The sequence below is a fragment of the Neolamprologus multifasciatus genome, chromosome 2, assembly GCF_963576455.1.
Source record: "Neolamprologus multifasciatus chromosome 2, fNeoMul1.2, whole genome shotgun sequence".
Classification (NCBI taxonomy): Eukaryota; Metazoa; Chordata; class Actinopteri; order Cichliformes; family Cichlidae; genus Neolamprologus; species Neolamprologus multifasciatus.
In genome coordinates, this window is record NC_140440.1 from 1381158 (window position 1) to 1399227 (window position 18070).

The window sequence follows — 18070 nt, forward strand, 5'->3', positions numbered from 1 at the left end:
CTAAATTACACAAAGGTGAACTCTAACACTTACTTTTTTATCTTATTCAGATTTTTTTCAGATTTGTATTTGCTTAAAATTTTATTATTTTCGTACCACTTCACAATTGTGCTACTTTGTGTTGGTCTATCACAGAAAATCTCAATAAAAACACTTAGGTTTGTGGTTGTAAGGTGAAAAAAATATGTAAAAGTTCATGGAATATGAATACTTTTTAAAGGCACTATAAACTGAATCACAGGAGCATAAGAAAGAAGGAACATGAGAAGCTGGAAACTGGAGAAGTACCAAGGTTTGAGAGAAGAACTCGAGAAGATGTGGAGGGTGAAGGTAACAGTGGTCTCAGTGGTAATCAGAGCACTCGGTGCAGTGACCCCGAGCTAGGCAAGTGGTTAGAGCAGATCCCAGGAACAACATCTGAGATCTCTGGCTAGAAGAGTGCAGTCCTAGGAACAGCAAAGATATTGCGGAGGACCCTGAAGCTCCCACGCCTCTGGTAGAGGACCTGGAATTGGAGGATAGTCTGCTTGCAGTGACAGAGGATTTTTTTTTTTTAGATAGATAGATATGATTATTGCTTCAGAGGCAAGTATGGGTGGACTAATGGGGGATCACTAGTGTTTTTGTATTTCTTCTAACTCATATATAAACCAAAAACATATTTATATATACATACTCTAGTTGTTTTATTTAGTCACTGTGTTGGAGAGCAGTTTGTTACTTTTCTTTTACTAAATGTGCTGTGAAAATAAAACTATTATAGAGTAGCATAATTGCTCAGAATGGCAATGGCATTTGCAGCACTCTCTGGGGGGTCTTAGCGCATCAAAATCATGCCAGGAAAATGCATCACACACTTAGAAAAGCTGCCAGATACTGTCAGCACATGCACCTCCAGCGTGTGAATGTTTTTTAGCATGCAGTTCAAACATCATTACTGGGTATTTATACAGACAGGAGTGAAGGATAATTCAGCTCAGTAAGTGGCCTTTAGTTGATGTCCTTGGTGGGTAGAAATACATTACACATTCTCATCAAGCCACTCCCACCTTCTTTCTACTCTCTGCTCTGAGCACATCGGCTGCATGAAGCTGTGAGCACACTGCTACTGGAAAAAACCTCCTGTTCCATCCTTACAGTAGGTTCACTCTCACAGTTATCAGTTTATGTTTGTCATTTTCATCAGGTTGTGTGTGGAACTTTTTAACTGTCTGTCAAAGTCAGTTTCACTTTGTGCCTAGTGCAGGAAAGGGACAGAAACAGCTTGGCAGGTGTTTTGGTTTAATATTATGCACCAATCAAATCAGTGCAGAAATAACTGGTAACTGTTCTGGAAATACCAAACTATCCACAAAAACTGAGGTCTTGAATTAGCTGCTGGAAAAACGGTGTGTCTACAGATACTTTGGCATGCAGACTGGAGCAGCCAGTTATCAAGCCACCAACCTTGCTGATTAGTAGGCAACCTCCTGAGCCACTGGCACCTCTAAATATACGTAAATGAATATTTAGCTCAAAGTTCTTTTTCAGCCTTGACTTTCAATGTTTTCTGCTCTGCCAGTACAGTCAAACAGCTGTAGAGTTTTTCTGTAGTTGTTTGCCTTTGTTGTAGGTACTTTAAAGCCTGTAATAGGTGCCAGTATAACAGTGTTTATAACAGCAGTATATATACTTTGATATCACTGGTTTCTGCCAGTTTATGACGCCTCAAAAATTAGCATTAAACTAACATGGTGACAGCTAAAACACTAAGTGCACTCCACCCTACATACAGTATGTGCAACACAGAGACAGAGGTACCGGTGTCTGTAGCACTCCAGGAGGAACAACTTAATTTAGCATTGCTGTTTGATTGGGTCCATCTGTATGTACTTATGAACTAGCGGAAAAATGCTTCTCTATCTGCTGTGTATCATTGCTGCAAAAAGCTTCGATATAGGGAATTTGCTGCAGGCCTGATATATAGCTCATACTTTCTTGCCCCCCTTGCCTGGCAGTGATTCATTTCATAAAGAAGCAAAGTATATGATATTCATAAAAACATAAACCAAGCAGAATTTTAAAAGGCTGCAGTCTATCCGTATGTACTCCAGGCTATTAACAGCCCAGTCTATCAACTGTGGGAGAGTGCAGCAGGGTGAATGATCAACTGTTAACCACCACTGCTACTCTACTGATTACACTGCTGGGCCCTCCATCTGTCTCACCCCTCCCTCCATGGCTCTTCTCTTCTCCACCAGGATACACAAATAATTCTCTCTCTTTGTCTGTATTCCTCTCACTGCACGCCCACTCTTAGCGCTCTCTCTTTCTCTGACCTACAAATCCTTACGCACATGCTGCCTCACCAAGAAATACTGTCGGGGACCAAGCAGTAAAGCATAAAGGAGACAGGTGTTTAATTCAAAAAGGGGGTTTTATTGACCCAAAAAATATGAAAATATATTTAACAAAGCCAAAACTTAAATAGGCAGACCAATAAAAGAGGTCAACTCAATAGACTAAACTGAAGATAATAATTAACAAAACCTCAAACAAACATAAGATAAACTGACCTCCTGAAATGACACACGGGGGAACTTAAATACCGGTTTAGCTAAACCAAATGACACACACGGGGGAAAACAAAATGGCTGCCATATAAGCAACTAATACAAAACAATTAAACAAACATGAAACACCCCCCAGACAATGAAGCATGTGGTGCAATCCAATTAGGCCGTCATTGGTACTTCAGGTCTACCAGCCCTTTGCCACACCTTTTGCCAGACGGAGAAGCCAACTCCCAGGTAACTCAAACAAAGAAAGATGTATTAATATAACATAAAACAGAACTTTGACCTTGCAAGGTTAATATGTGTGCACACCATATAAACATTGGAAGGTGTGATGGAAAAATAAATACATTTAATAAAGAAACAATATTGAACAATAGACTAGACTATTTTAAAGTAGTGACTGTAAATTAAACTAAAGTGAATCAACGGGTGGTGAGGTGTGGAGCTTACCATGTGTGGCATGCCATCACAAATACTCATGATTGCTACTTCTCTTCCTCTCTGCTTTATTTCCATGAGTGCTCACAGAAAGACCCTTGGCAGCAGAGTGAAAGGGGGAAGAAAGAAAATGCATTGTAGGGTTTGGCATGAAAGCAATAAGTTTTATTGCAGAAAAGAACGCTGACAAATTCAGCAGGCCTTTATGCATCTATTCATCTGGTATGCTAGACAGCCCTCATCATGCAGGGAGACTTATCCTGCAGAAATTGACCTGCACTCATTGATTTGTCTCCTGTTGCAGCAGTTGTCTTGTTGCCGGGTGGAAGGGGGTGCTTGTTCCCCCGACAGGATGACATGGTTCCATGTCAAGCTGCTCTTGGTAATTGGCTCATTTCTATTTAGGCACTGCGTAGAGGGACATGTAGCAAGACAAGCCTCAAGGGGTGGATTAAAGGCAAAAAGAGCAGTATGTGGTTGTTAGACTGTCGAGGGTGGGTGTGGGGAAGTGATTGCCTAAAACTTAAAGTTGGACTCTTGGAATGACTGAAGTTTCATTGTGATATGTTTGACATGGCAGTGTGACAATTTATGTCCAAACTACTACACTGTGACTTATGTTCATACTTATTTCTTAAACCTCACTGGTGGCACAAAATGTCACAAGTGCCACATGCAACACCATCAGGGATTGTTGTTTTCAGCTGGTCTGAGAATGTTCACACGATCTGCTTAAATCTGCTCTAGTCAATTTTAGTCAGAATGATTTGATGTGATTTATTGCTGTATTTGTGAGCATGCTTTATTTCCTGGTCTTATAACCTATACTGTACTATGAAAACTTAAGGTATGCATGGAATTTTAGAAGTACATAGGCTGGTCACTGTTGCGCTACCCTCTTTACAGAGGATATTTATTCGTACTTTGGTCTCCATCACATATCAACAACTAATCTCGAACCTCTAATGACTAGTGATGGGTCGTTCGCGAACGAAATGGCTCTTAGAGCTGTCTCTTTGAAGTGAACGATGCGAGCCGGCTCCTTATTGGGAGCCGTGAGGGTTTTTTTTTCTTTCTCTCACCCTCTCTCTCGCCTCGCCCTTTTTTCCGTTAAACTCCGCACACGCGGCCTGTACTTTGCGCTGGGTGAGGCGGGGGGGCTTAGTTACACTCGCAGTAGCAGGAACAGAGCCAGAGAGAAAGACAGTGAGGGACAACAACATCACATTAGAAAGGTATAGTAATCATCCACTATGTTCAGTTGCAGATGATAAAGGATTCAGAAATCATGCAGGCCCATATGACAGAGAATATGCATCTTCTTTTTGTGTTAATATTTTAATTTATATTTAATTGTGTTGTGGTTTGCAGTGTTTTTGTGTTGTTTCACGTTAAATTTGTTTAAAAGGAAAAAGCTGATAATTTAAATAGTTAAAAGTTTAAAATGTAAATAGTTGTTTTTTGTATTATATGATTTATTTATTACATTTTATGTGGAGTGAATAAATAAAGTATATTTATGGTGGACCTTAGAGACAAAGCACGTACAAACTCCTAAGCATGTACAAACTCCAAAACGCGTAAAAACTCCAAAACACGTAAAAACTCAGAAGCACGTACAAACTCAGAATCACGTACAAAAGACAACAGAAGTGCTCCAGGATGCTAGGGCGCAGTGTTGAGCTTTTGTTACCTAGTGGCTACACAAGCCAGGAAGTATCAACAAGCGGATTTGGTGTGTGGTAGTAACAGGTAAATGAACTTTTTTTTTTTAATTATTTGAATAAATATGAGTGCTTGTCTATAAATACACAAACAATACACACATGCTTTCAATTGTGTAATTTAAGTGATCTGGGTAGCTCTGTTTTGGAAGTTCAGTAAACGCTAGAAATGTGTTTTGGAGTTTGTACGTGCTTTTTGGAGTTTGTATATGCTTTAGAGTTTGTACGTGCTTTGTCTCTAGGGGCCATATATAAACATATATTAATAAAACTACTTTTTTACATTAGTAATTCCTTTTCTGCATAATTTTATATTATTGTTAATGATTAAATAATTAAAGCAACAAAACAACCTGAAGAGCCGGTTCGGAGCCGAAAGAGCCGGATCTCTAAAAAGAGCTGGAAATCCCATCACTACTAATGACAGTTTTGTAACTTTACCTTCCCCTTGTGTTAGCACTGACCCTGTTTTAGGTTTTAAATGCATTAACAAAGTCATCATTGCTATCATAGACCTTGAAGGACAAAAATCCATGGCAACATTTGGAATGGTGCTGATGAGGAATACCTGGATGCCTATATTGGTGTTCTTCTTGCTGGAGTGTACTACGGTGGCTGGGAAGTGCAAAGCGCAACAAATTAAAAAACGGCAACAAATTAAAAATCCTTGACGGAAAGGGATTGTCTGAAATACCGGAAGTGACACAATGATTAGCCTAATAGGGCTTTTGGAGAGTGATGTCACGAGAGGGGGCGTGGCCAGGATTTTTGGTTGAGGCGCCATGTTTCTGGGCTGAACAAAGCTCTAGCGAAAGAGGAGCGAAAGTACACGGATAATGCCAGCTATGGTTCGTACTTGCTGTGCGGTCGGTTGTAAAGTTAGATCGCACGACCGGCAAGGGAATAAGGTTGAAAATGGTGTATCTTTTCATTCTTTCCCCACCTGGAAGCAACATGAGGCAGCTCATGTATCGGATGTTACCAAAAGAAGGTGTCTAGTCTGGATAGCAGCTGTGAGACGAGCTGATATCCAGTTCTCTTCCATCTTCAAATATCTGTTGGTGTGCTCCAGACATTTTCATTCCGGTAAGTTATAGATATGTTCATATCACTCTTTATCCGGTCTTTTAAGTCTGACATCACTAGCCGTGTCTTGGCTCAAACTCCGCTGCAGGTCCATAAATCACACGATCACTGTGGCATCACTGGAGTGTTGAAAAACTATCTAACGTCTTTCATCTGTAATAAAATGATCAGCGTTCTGCTCTACCATGTGTAACAATTGAGTTTATCATCCAGGCATCCATGAAAACGAAATTAGCAGGAAGTTAGCTTGCTGATTCCATCTAAATACAATATAGCATGTCCTAACTGAGGGATTTTGGAAACAAATTCAAACGTACAGCTCTGCTATCACTTCCAACATAAATGAAGACAGAAAACTAAACAGCAGTGACGTTTGTAGGGTACTGTGAGTAAAATGCGTTTGATTTTCCCCCGAACATTCAAATTAGTGCAATCATAAATTCATTCACGAGGGACAAATTACAGGGAGAGCATGTGGAGGCTCTGGCTACGTTCACACTGCACGCGAAAGCACATCAAATCGGACTTTTTTGACCGTATGCGACCCATATCCAATCATGGTATGACAGTGTAAAACAGCACAAATCCGATATTTTCAAATCCGATCTGGGTCACTTTCGTATGTGGTACTGGATCCGATACATATCTGATGTTTTAGAACGCAACTGCTGTTTGAATGGTCATGTCGCATTAAATCCGTCTTTTATGTCACTGACACGAAACATATGCCAATTATCAGCGCTGGAGAAGCGTCCGAGAAGACATTGAGAACACATGAGCGCTTCGTGTCCATCCCATGTAGATGTTAGTGAAACTGTTGGGAAGACAACATGAACATTTTATTTATACTGTATAATCTGCAGATTCTGACAGAAATCTGCATATCCTTTGAAGCACCGCTCCTCTCTAAAATGGTAATAAGGATAATTATTAGGCCCTATGTAAATAACAAAATAACTTAAAGCAAAGTCTGAAACAAGTCTTTATATTAAGGGCCATCAGTCAAACAATACTGTTTGGTCTGGGTCTAAACAGAGCGTGTTGCGTGTGACATCAGCTTTTGCATATGCGGGCCACTTTGAGGGTTCACAAAGGAGCGCGTTTGCTGTCACATTTTATTTGTAGTGTGAACAAGCAGACAAAAAATCGGAACTGAGCATTAAGACCTGCAGTGTGAACGTAGCCATAGTGAGTTCAGTGCACTGATGTGCCATTGTCCTGAAGGATTTAGTTATTCTCAGTGGTTAAAGAAATTGCGCTAATTAATTCATATTTATTAGAAATAATCCTAATTACATATCTTGCTTCCATGTTTGTGTCCTGTGTCACAAAAAATACATTTTTTACTATAATACATTGATTACTGACCTGCAGAATCTCCTTATCATATTACGTGTCCATAATTGTCACCTAAAGTCAAACTTTATGCTTTCTCCATCTTGAAAGTGATTACATACTTTAGTTTCATTTTCTGAAGGCAGGTTTCTGAAAGAGAACAGGTAGATTTGGAATATAACATGCAGCGTTCTATAGATGGATACATAAGAAAATGGAAAATTACATGTATGTGCTAACTTTCTAAACACTTTGTTACATTTATGATAAATGGATTTGAAAGTACACTGCAAAAACAGCTATACTTGAAACAAGCCAAATATTGTTAAATCTGACAAAATTTTCTTGTTTTGAGCAAAAAAATCTGCCAATGGGGAATGCAAAAGTTGCTTGACTAGAATTCTTAAAACTAGCAAATTAACCTAACTACCATATGCCTTGTAACTAGACAAAATTGTCTAAAATGTATGCTTATTTGAAGAAAATGTGACTTATTATAAGTAAAAGACACTTTGATATTTAGAAAATCTGCACCTAAAATGAGTATTATGCTTTCTTGAACAAGCTGTTTTCAAGAATTATTTGCTTACTTTAAGATTCTACACCTTAATTTAGATTTTTCACATAAAAAAAACACCTTACTATAGGACAAATTTTCTTAAAACTGAATTGTTTCTTTCTTGATTGAGCTAAGTATAAGAATTATGTTTCGACTCTGAGAACAATAATCAGCAAAAATTCCTGAGAATAAGACACCATCTCTTCAAAAAGCTACTAAAAATAAGGGAATTTATCTTAAATTAAGACAGCAAAAGCACTCTTAGTTTTGCGCATTTATTAACACAGCAATGGGTCAGTAACTCACTGAGGTCTGTTCCAGGAGAATCATGTCTAAAATTATACATTTCAGCAGGGTACTGTGTAACATGGCCAATATAAGAAGTGCATATTCCAGATAATTTTAACATGAATAATAACAGTATAACACACTTATGGCTGGTATCAAAAATAAATTTTGCCTATGCTTAAAACAATCACTATTTCAAATCCTATATTACATAACTTTTTAGAAGAACAAGTTTAACGACCACACAAACAAACATGTGTTTTACATTTGAACAACTTTTCTAGAGAAAAAAAAACAACCTCACTGACTAACACTGAGTCTGATAAACAAGGCAGATGGAGTCTGTCATCTGAGAGACTCACTCAATGAATGACTTCCACTCACCAAGCGCCTTCTTGTAAGAGGGGGTTGAATCTCGGTCATGGATGGAGTCTTTGAGTATTTCAGTTTGCAAGACAGACAGCAGCGTGGAAATGCACTTTGGATATGTGAGGTGGAGGGCATAGTAATATGCCATCAGATAGAGCAGTCCCTCATTAAGGTCCTTCCGGTCAAAGGTGCTCACCGGTGTGGTTCCAACAGCTATCATGCAGTTGCCTTCAGAGACAAGCAGAACTGGACAAGCCAGGGGTCGCTGACGCAGGTAGCCTTCAGGGTCTTCTGAAGTCTACATGACAGAAAAAAAGAGGATTAGAACAAGACCGTAAGAAACACAATTTTTGAGCTGCATTACAGTTAAAATAGATCAACTTTTTTTGTAGGTTTTATTAACATCAACATGTTATGGGGATCTGAACTTTAAGAATATTTGACTGACTCCACAGTAAAATATATAAAATGAAAACATGAGTAACTGCAAAATTCAACAATATATACACATAGAATATTGCAGCCTTACCTTTAGGACATGGAAAAAAGCCTCACTACAGATGCCCAGCTTCTTAGGTGGTACTGTGCTGGAAGGGAAAAGCATGGGAAGGGCTCTGAACACAGCTGCTGCATGTTCCACTGGTTTGAAAAAATAAAAATAAGACAGGGCAACACCATTAAGCATTGCAAATAATGTAATCTGCAAAGCATAAATGTAGACAAATCAAGATACTGTAGCATTACCTCCATCCAAAGTTTTTGGCGGCTTCATAACTTTCTTCATGACACCATAAAACTGCACCTTCGAGTAGAAGATTTCCCATCTATCCTTTATCTCAGAAATGTATTTCAAGTTGGATGGTTGAATAATTCTCCGCAGCTCATCAAGGACCTGAAAAATACAGACAGAAACCCAACTGAGATAGATCTGTCTAGCTCTGTATCTGGTCTTGACAATAAGTGATAACAATTTAAACAGGAGGGCCAGTATTTAAGAAATTTGAAAATCATATCAAAATGTCCCCAAAGGAATAACAGGATGGCTAAAAGAAATAAGTGCTGCTTACATGATCCAGTTCTCTGAAACAAGGATATGCCTCTAGTATCTTCACTGCTCTGTCCTGCTCCTTTATAGCATCAGAGTTAATGAATTGTCTTCTAGACTCAAACTCCAGGTTCAGCAGTTGGGTAACAGCAGCTTTATTTGGTTTTTTGGTTTTGTATATTTCTTGAAGTGTCTTGTAGTGTCTTGCCTGGGTTTTTTGGCTGTCAAAGAATCTGTTATTGGTGCAAAACAATAAAACAAAAATACCAAAATATATCTGTAAATTAGATCAACAAATTAACTAACCACCTATCTTAAAATTGTTCATTCATCCTGTCAAGTTGTCACTATTAAATGGAACGCAAAGATTCCAAGATAAACAGTGAAGCAGTTGTGTTCCATTGTTAGCAGAATATTTAACAAAAAAACAAAAAGTATCGTCCAAACCACATTTACACTCAGGGTGTAATAAGAGGGTGCATTATATTATACTTACATTCTTCATCACTGCCATCCTGGTGGTGCACGGGGATGCCCATGGATCTAACTGGTGATTTGTCTAGAATAATAGTTGATGCACTGGACTCCCCACTTTTTGCAACGCTTTCATTCCCATCCTTTCTTGGCTTCTTCGCAGGAGGTTTTTTGCCCTTCCTTGGACTTTTGACATTGGAGAGTCTCTTCATTAGCTTTTTAGCAACATGCTCCTAACAGGTACAAACGGTAATAATTAAAAGATGATAAGATACATCACTCATGATTAACACAGAGTGGTATAGAACAAATGCTACTTACCCACTCACCACACGTTTCTTTAAGCATTGGGTAGTACTCCATTAATCGCTTTGCCATGGCATCAACCTCATGTTTGCTGGGGTATCTGGAGTCCTCAGCTGCTCTTGCTATCGAAATCATGTTTGTCATGGTGTTTCTTACGAGTCGACAAAAGAGTTCCTTTGACAAAGGTTCAGCACACTCTGTCCCCAGCCGCTTCTTTTCAAAGTAGGAATGTCGAGCTTGCTCAAGTTCACTGTCGGTGAAGACTATGTACTCTGGGTTGGACATAGTCACAAACTTAGAAGTGCTGGGTTCCTCTCTGGAGAAGTCACCATCTCCAGTAGTTGTTAGCGTTTTTTCAGCAGCAGTCTTGTTCTAAAATACAGTGTACATAGGGCTAATTTCACAGAAAATTGCACAAAAACTTTAGGTCTCTACACATGAAAGAAAGTACAACAAAATATCAGTAAAGTGTTGAACAATAAAAAATATGTATATTTAATAAATGTGTTGGCCACTTGATTTAAATCAAAAATAAACAAGATTCTACTGTCTATCTGTTAAGTGAGTATTGGTGGAATTACTTGAAACTGCATAAAACAAGCTGGTGTGTTCTCAGTTTTGTCACACAGCGATAGGACAGAACTTACTTCTTCACATTTGTGCACTGCAAGCCATAGAGCCCGACGCCTGAGGAAATGTTCAGGACCAGGAAACAGATCTTTGATGTCATCTCGTGAAAGTGATGAGAGCAGGTCTTCTCCAACATTTACTTCTGCAATAGGAGTTTCCAATTATCACTACATTGCATTATCCTCATGTGCAAGCCAGCTTTAAAAACAATGCTCTATTCCATTATATTCCCTCCTGACTGCTCCACAGGTTCTAAATTACCTTCCTCCCATTGACTGGAAAAAGTATTATATTTGTGATACATCAATTATATAAGTGTATACACACAAATGTCTCTTTTTTTTTTAAACTTCCTGTGCTAAAGTATATAATGAAATAACTTCACTAATGGAAATTTGAAACTCCCACAATTTCTGTAAAACTGGCATTAAATTATGGCACTTTGCACACTTGTTGAATAAATTCACAGACACTACGTCCACACGTATTTTTGAAAAAGCAGATTTTTCTATGCGTTTGCACCTTTCGTCCACACGTAAACTGCGTTTTCGGTCACACTAAACAGAGATTTCTAAAAACGCTTGCCAGGGTGGATATTTTCAAAAACTCCGTTTTTGCATTTAGGTGTGGATGAGAAAAACGGAGAAAACGCAGCGTCAAAGGTGTGGGCCTTTTTTGACGTCACACTGTGCACCGCGTTATTGTTTCGGTGAAATGAATTTCTACAATACTGTTAATTATACTCTCTGCAGTTTTAAATGCTTACATATACACACACAGTTACTGTCCCTCCACACATACAACTCAGTTCTGCTTCTATGCCCCATCTTTCTTTACTATTTCCCACCGAGGCTTCTAGACTTCTGATTGGCCAACATTTCTACAGGTTAGGAATATATCGCCACCTGTTGCTTTGGCATGTTCCTAGCAGCGATTTCCTTCATTTCTGCCTTTACGTGTGGACGGGATTATTTTTTAAAATGAAAACGGAAAATCTCAGTTTTCAAAAATACCCATGTACGTAGTGTAATAGTACTAGCATATTTAAATATGCTAATGCAACTAAGCTAACCGCACAAGCTAAGCTAACAACCGGTATAGCCTGCCATGCTAGCGACTTAACATGCAACATAGCAGAACACAAAACATAGAAAAAACAAAACAGTCACATACCTTTCAGGGTGGCAATTGTTATTTCGTCCATAGCGTGCCTTAATTTCTTAACACTGTACCACTGTATCCCGGACCCCAAAATATTACTAATCCTGCAATCCAAATTTGAGGCGCGAAGCTAGAGGCGCGAAGCTGGACTGTACCAACTCAGGAGTATGGGGTTGTGTACAGAAATGGTTTAGTTCGCTCTTTTATATCTATAAAATTATATATATTTAAAGATTTGACTATTTAGTTAGATTATATTCAGTAAATACTGACATGTCGGTACTATTACTTACTACAGCTGTTATAAGGCACCGAATTAGGATAGCCATTCCTACCCCTTAATGGAATAATCCTGGTCATCTTGGCTTTATGGGAAAAACGTTCACAGACCAGTGAAACAAAATGATTTGGCGCTGTGTTATCTGCTTCGTTTTTGTGGGTCTGACCCTCAAATCCTTACTGAGTCATATTAATTCTGCACATAGCCATAGTCCAGATTTCCGTGTAGTTTGTGGCATAGATGGATGTGTCAAAGAATATCGTGTTTACAATTCATTTTGGTATCACATTCGTCGAACACACTCTGACCACCTTGGCAATGGACGATGCAGCGGATCGACTAGGACACAAAAATCTGTAAGGTGAGACTGACTATATACTTTGATATCTTTGTAAATAATCATATAAAGTATTCATATTAGATTCCTACTTGTATTTATAGCTTAACAGTAGATATGTTAATGCTAATTCCTTATGATCCACAACAATGCTGAGTGTTTAATTTCTCCTAATAGAGAAAACAGCATTTTTTATTTTTTTAAACTTTTGTTTTAAATAAACCGATGGGCATGGTCCAGAGTCTCCTTGGTTGTTTGTGTTTATTAATATTCATTGTGTCAGTTAGTTTCCTGGTTATTTGTTAATTATTTCCAGTGTTTAGGTGTTCTCCGTGCCTCCCTTGTCTTGAGTCAAGTGTCCCTGGTTTGATGTTCATGTTTATTTCTGTTTTACTTTGATAGTCCCATGCCCTGCATCAGTGTATTCTGTTGCGCTTCCACCTGGTCCCTTCTTATCTGATTAGTGTCAGCTGTGTTTCGTACCTGTACCAATTCCTCGTTTCCCTGTGTGTGTGTATATTTAGTATGTGCTTCCCTCTGTTCTTTGTCGGATCGTCTGCATTTTCTCCTCTGTGTCATCTGTGTTCCCTCCCTCAGGTTTTCATGTCTCATGCTCCTTGCTCCAGGTTGTAAGGTTTTGCAACATTTTCCATGTTTCCTGTGTTCTTGAGTTTAGCTTTCCAGGTTTAGGTTTTTGAGGATTTTTAAAGCTTTTAAACGACAGTTAAGCTGCCAAATATCAATCAGCAATAAATTAGTAACAATTTATTAAACTAAGTCTGAAAACATACATATTTTAGGGTAAATTATCAAATGCAGAATAGAATTATTTAGAAATTATCAGTGTAGCTTGTAATTAATATCTTTAACTAGTCAATTAATCAATTAATCTCAATTGCAGTTCTAGGAGGGAACCCTCATCAGCGGAGAACAGCAGTCTGAGTAACATGTGGGCCTACAGGACTGATCCAGTGGTCGAAAACCAGCCAACAAGCCAGCCAACAATGGATGCGGTTGTAGACACCAGAATGAACTCAGGAGAAGATGCAGTGATTGAGCAAAACACAATACAGCATGATCCAGACAGTGTGTGCCCGGAACATTTTGGTACTTTTGACAGTAATAAGACATTGTACTCTGGCTTTGATGATGGTGCCCATATCTCGCAAAGGCCCCTTGTTCCATCCCAGACCAACAATGATACCTCGACTCCAAACATTTCAGCAGCTTGTCCAAGCGGGTTCGCAGATGGAGTAGCATCATGCCAATCTATGGTGAGTCTATCACTACTGAACAATAACAACTTCTTTTGATAAAACATTTTATCAGTTTATTACACTCCTATGTTTATTTCTCTTTCTGAAGGATGACTCCTGCCATGATGTTCTTACCAGACAAGCAACAGCTCTTGTATTGACTGCAAGAGAGAAACATCGTCTTTCACAGGTTTGTGCTCATACAAAATTAGAGCGATTATTTTAACATGTGGCTCTATTTTTTTTTCATCATTTATTATTAACAATTTTCCCTAAACTGTAACAGCCTTTAATTCATTCTGATTATCCTAATAGTAACTATGCAAAACTGAGCATCACTTGTATGTGCCTCCAACTTTCCAGTTTACCTAAGGCAGTCATAGTCTCCAGCCATCCATTCATTCGCCTCCGCCTATCCTTTTCAGGGTTGCTCCCATCACAAGCCTTCCTCCGCCACCTAACTCTTAGTCTCAGTTTAAAAAGGAAAATTGTAATCTTAATTAAACTAAAAATTTGAGTTTTGCAAGAAATCCAAGAAGGAATTTAAAAATTGTTTGTTTTTTTTTTTTCCAGTTTCAGTGAGGAAAAAAATCTATAGGAACAGTCAAATAATTCTATGCAGTTTTTTGGTTGCAGAGCTACGTACGTTATTAGTCCTTACATTATAAGTTGTCTATTTGCTAAAAATTAAACTCTTTTAATAGCAAACAACTAAGATGTCGTTTGTTCTTTCTGTCTGTTTTTCAGAGTGGTGTGAATGATGTCGTTGCAGCATTACAACAGTATCAGGCATCGTTGGTCAATAATCTGAGAAGTCAGGTACAAAAAGTTTTCCAGCAGCATCATGGAAGTGGACTTGAAAAAGATGTTTTGGCAGTGTTTGACCAGATTGAGGATCCATTTGCCTCTGTTTCAACAACATACAGGCAGGATGACGTGATAAAGAGAAATTTCAATTTTGTGGAGTCCGAGGAGGTTTGTGTTGGGTATACTGCTGTCATGGTAAAAAAAGGGAAAAAAAGATTCCTCACTACTGTGCCCAAATGTTTTCATTATGTTCCGCTTGTCAGAAGTTTGGAGCAGTTATTGTCCCATCCAAGAGTTTTGGCATTGATAGATGAGCAGAAAAATTACAGAAATGAGTATTTATATGATATCATAGATGGAGAACTCATGAAGTCTGTTTATTTTCTGCACACCCCTCTGCCTTACAGATTATCCTTTACTCAGATGAAATTGAAATTTGTAACCCACTTGGGTCTCATGCCCCCAAAAATAAGTTGGTAATGTTCTATTATACTTTGGGAAACATTAATCCTAAATATCGATCAAAACTAGCTGCCATTCGTCTACTTGCCATTGCAAAGAAGAGTGCGCTTTCTGAATGTGGTGTAGATGGAATCTTGCAAAGGCTGCATGAGGACTTAGTGAAGCTATATAATGGAGTTAAAATTCAAACTGGAAATGGTGAACGTGAAATATTTGGAGCATTAGTTTCATTATGTGGAGACACTTTGGCGCAGCATGAGCTTTGCGGGTTTAAAGAGGGTGTTGGGTTTGCTCATAGTAAATGCAGGCAGTGTGAATGTTCATTTGAGGACATGCAAATTTATTTTGATGAGGATAACTTTGAGGAACGGACATTTGAACGACATGTCCGGCAATGTAGCGAAATTGAGAAGGCCAACACAGAGTATCTAAGAAGCAGCTTAAAAACAACATATGGAATAAACAGAAGAAGCAAACTTATTAATTTCCCAGCATTCAACTTGATCCAACAAACACCCCAAGACATGATGCATGTAATTTTTGAAGGAATTGCTCCATTAGAAATAAAGTGTGTGTTGAAACACTTAGTTCTTATGGGAGAGCTAGACTTGGATCTCTTCAATGCTGCAATGACTGGTTTCCCATACTCTCCAGTTGATATTAGAGATAAACCAAGTGTTATTACCTACAGTACATTAGCTTCCAGTGACAATAAGTTGAAGCAGTCCTCGGGGCAAATGATTGTTCTTCTGAAAATTTTGCCATTTCTGATTGATGCAGCCAAAGATACTGAACACTACGCATTCATTCTTGAACTCATTGAGATAGTTCAGATTTTACTTGCTCCTGTCATCAGTCTGCAGACAATTAACAAGTTGAAAATCCTCATTGAACAGCACTTGAATCACATGAAAGCCCTTTTCCCAGATAACAACATCACACCAAAACAACATTATTTGATTCATACACCAAGCCAAATTAAACGTTTGGGACCAATGGTCCGTCATATGTGCATGAGATTTGAATCGAAACATTGCTTTTTCAAACAATGGGCGTCAAAAATAAATTTTAAAAATGTTTGCAAATCTTTAATAAAGCATAATCAAATGTATGAATGTTGTCAGAATGTGGATAGTTTTGATCACCCCATTTTTTCCAATGAATGCACATTAGGACCAACCTCAGAAGTAAGCAACATGTCATACTTAAAAGAAAAAATAAGGGCCTTCCTTGGAAATGATGAAGTAAACCATGCAGTGACTGGTAAATGGCTTAATCTAAATGGTAACAAATACATAAGGGATAGGTCATTAATTGTTTGCGCTGTTGGTTCTAGTGGTTTACCTATATTTGGGCTTGTGAAAAATATCTATGTGATCAATTCATCATTGTACTGTTTTGAATTCCAGCAGCACAATACCATTTGTTATGACAGAGATTACATGTCATATAAGATAGAGATTCCAAACATGGCACAAGCAACGGAACTGATATCTGCTGATAATCTTATAGATTTCACTCCATATTACAGTTTCACACACAAAGATATGACATATGCAGTCATGAAATATTACCTGTGTGATGTAATTGGACTACACACGAGCTCAACAGATGTTTTATAAAAGGTACGCTGCTTTACATGCATGAACTATATTATCAGGTTATTGTTTTGGACAGTTTTGTTGTTGAGTTTTCTATCAAATCTGACAGTTGAATGTGATTGTAGCATTGCCACAGTGAAGATATGTGTACTGATACTTGTCTGATGCTGATCTATTAATCTGTTTGACCTGGCCTAAAGTGAATGAGTTATGCTGTTTCTGTTTTTCAAATGGGTCTGTATTTGATGTTTATCATGTGCTTTTAGTTCCAGCTTTTGTGCATGTTGTGTCAAACTTGACAGCAGTTTTATTACACTTTAGTAACTTTTTTACACTTTAATAAATTTCTTAAACTGAGCAGCTGTTTAAGTGGCCTTACTCTTGAAATGAGAAAAATAATCTTGTTTTTATTATGGAATTTCAACCAAACCGTTTTCATACCTTGTAACTGGTAAATAAAGCTCAAGATGAGCTGAAATATCCTTTTAAGGAAAAGTTAGACACATTTTCCTAGAATAAGATTTATTTTCTTGTGCAAAACTTGCTTGTTAAGAATATATTTTCTTTTTAGACAAAAAATAAGAAAAAATGTCCATAAACAAGGGTTTTTTTACTTTCTTGAAAATCGTTTTTTGCAGTGTAGATAAAACACATTTATGTTGGCCTTGGCTCATTAGAGTCTTTGTCTTTAAATTAATTTGTATGTTTCAGGTGCTGCACTCTCAAAGACTGAATGAACCAGCATTACAGCCATGGGTCAGTGTGAGCATCACAGGGAAGGTTGAAGCCGCCCACTGTACCTGTATGGCTGGAGTCGTGGAGACCTGCAGCCATGTCGCTGCTCTTAGAAGCAACAATGCGGATCTGTGGCACAAGGACTGTTACAGATGAACCTGCATACTGGGTTTTGCCTGGTAATATGACCAAGATACAGCCAGAGGTTGGCCATAAGATAGACTTCTCCTCTTCAGCTGCCCAAAAACGGCTCTGGATCAAAACATAAACAGACCATCCGTATTGAAAGGTAAAAGGAGCCGTCCTCAAAAAAGAAAAATCCCACCTGCTACTGTGGAGGAGTTGTCGCTGCTATTGGATACTTTGCTGGAGCACAGTAAAGCTGTGGGTTGTGGGAATGACCCATAATGTTTTATCTAGGGGTCTAGATTTATGCCTGAAGTGCACTGCCGTGTAAATAATTTGCATTTACTGAATATGTGCTGACTGAGTACCACTGTTCAAAAGTTCAATAAAGAAACAAACTAATTTTTGCCTCTTTTTTATTATAGAACATCACATCAGTTACAATGTAGAATCCATGTCATTTATAGTTTATAAAAGACAAAATGTTTACACA

At 38.2% G+C, this 18070-nt stretch overlaps 2 protein-coding genes across 2 annotated transcripts; one reads left to right on the forward strand and one right to left on the reverse strand.

The window, feature by feature from the left end:
• Window positions 1–7961: 7961 nt before the first annotated feature.
• Window positions 7962–12132, reverse strand: LOC146523799 (uncharacterized). Its single transcript, XM_085183710.1, has 8 exons — window positions 11986–12132; window positions 10830–10954; window positions 10198–10554; window positions 9895–10109; window positions 9425–9635; window positions 9102–9249; window positions 8887–8996; window positions 7962–8655 (listed from the first exon to the last, which is right to left on the reverse strand). The coding sequence occupies exons 1-8, from the start codon at window positions 12014–12016 to the stop codon at window positions 8347–8349; spliced, it is 1506 nt and encodes a 501-aa protein (XP_085039836.1). The 5' UTR covers window positions 12017–12132; the 3' UTR covers window positions 7962–8346.
• Window positions 12133–12193: 61 nt separating this feature from the next.
• On the forward strand, window positions 12194–15133 carry LOC146523800 (uncharacterized). The gene is made up of 4 exons (XM_085135159.1): window positions 12194–12614; window positions 13492–13864; window positions 13956–14036; window positions 14594–15133. Exons 1-4 carry the CDS (start codon window positions 12376–12378, stop codon window positions 15131–15133), a joined length of 1233 nt encoding a protein of 410 aa, XP_084991285.1. The 5' UTR covers window positions 12194–12375.
• The last annotated feature ends 2937 nt before the right edge of the window (window positions 15134–18070 follow it).

Coding starts and splice junctions, on each gene's coding strand:
- LOC146523799 (XM_085183710.1), bottom strand. CDS start 12,016: ATGGACGAAATAACAATTGCCACCCTGAAAG. Junction 9,636..9,894: donor GGCAGTGATGAAGAATGTAA/GTATAATATAAT, acceptor CACCAATAACAG/ATTCTTTGACAGCCAAAAAA. Junction 8,997..9,101: donor GCCAAAAACTTTGGATGGAG/GTAATGCTACAG, acceptor TTTTCAAACCAG/TGGAACATGCAGCAGCTGTG.
- LOC146523800 (XM_085135159.1), top strand. CDS start 12,376: ATGATTTGGCGCTGTGTTATCTGCTTCGTTTTTGTGGGTCTGACCCTC. Junction 13,865..13,955: donor TAGCATCATGCCAATCTATG/GTGAGTCTATCA, acceptor CTCTTTCTGAAG/GATGACTCCTGCCATGATGT. Junction 14,037..14,593: donor AGAAACATCGTCTTTCACAG/GTTTGTGCTCAT, acceptor TCTGTTTTTCAG/AGTGGTGTGAATGATGTCGT.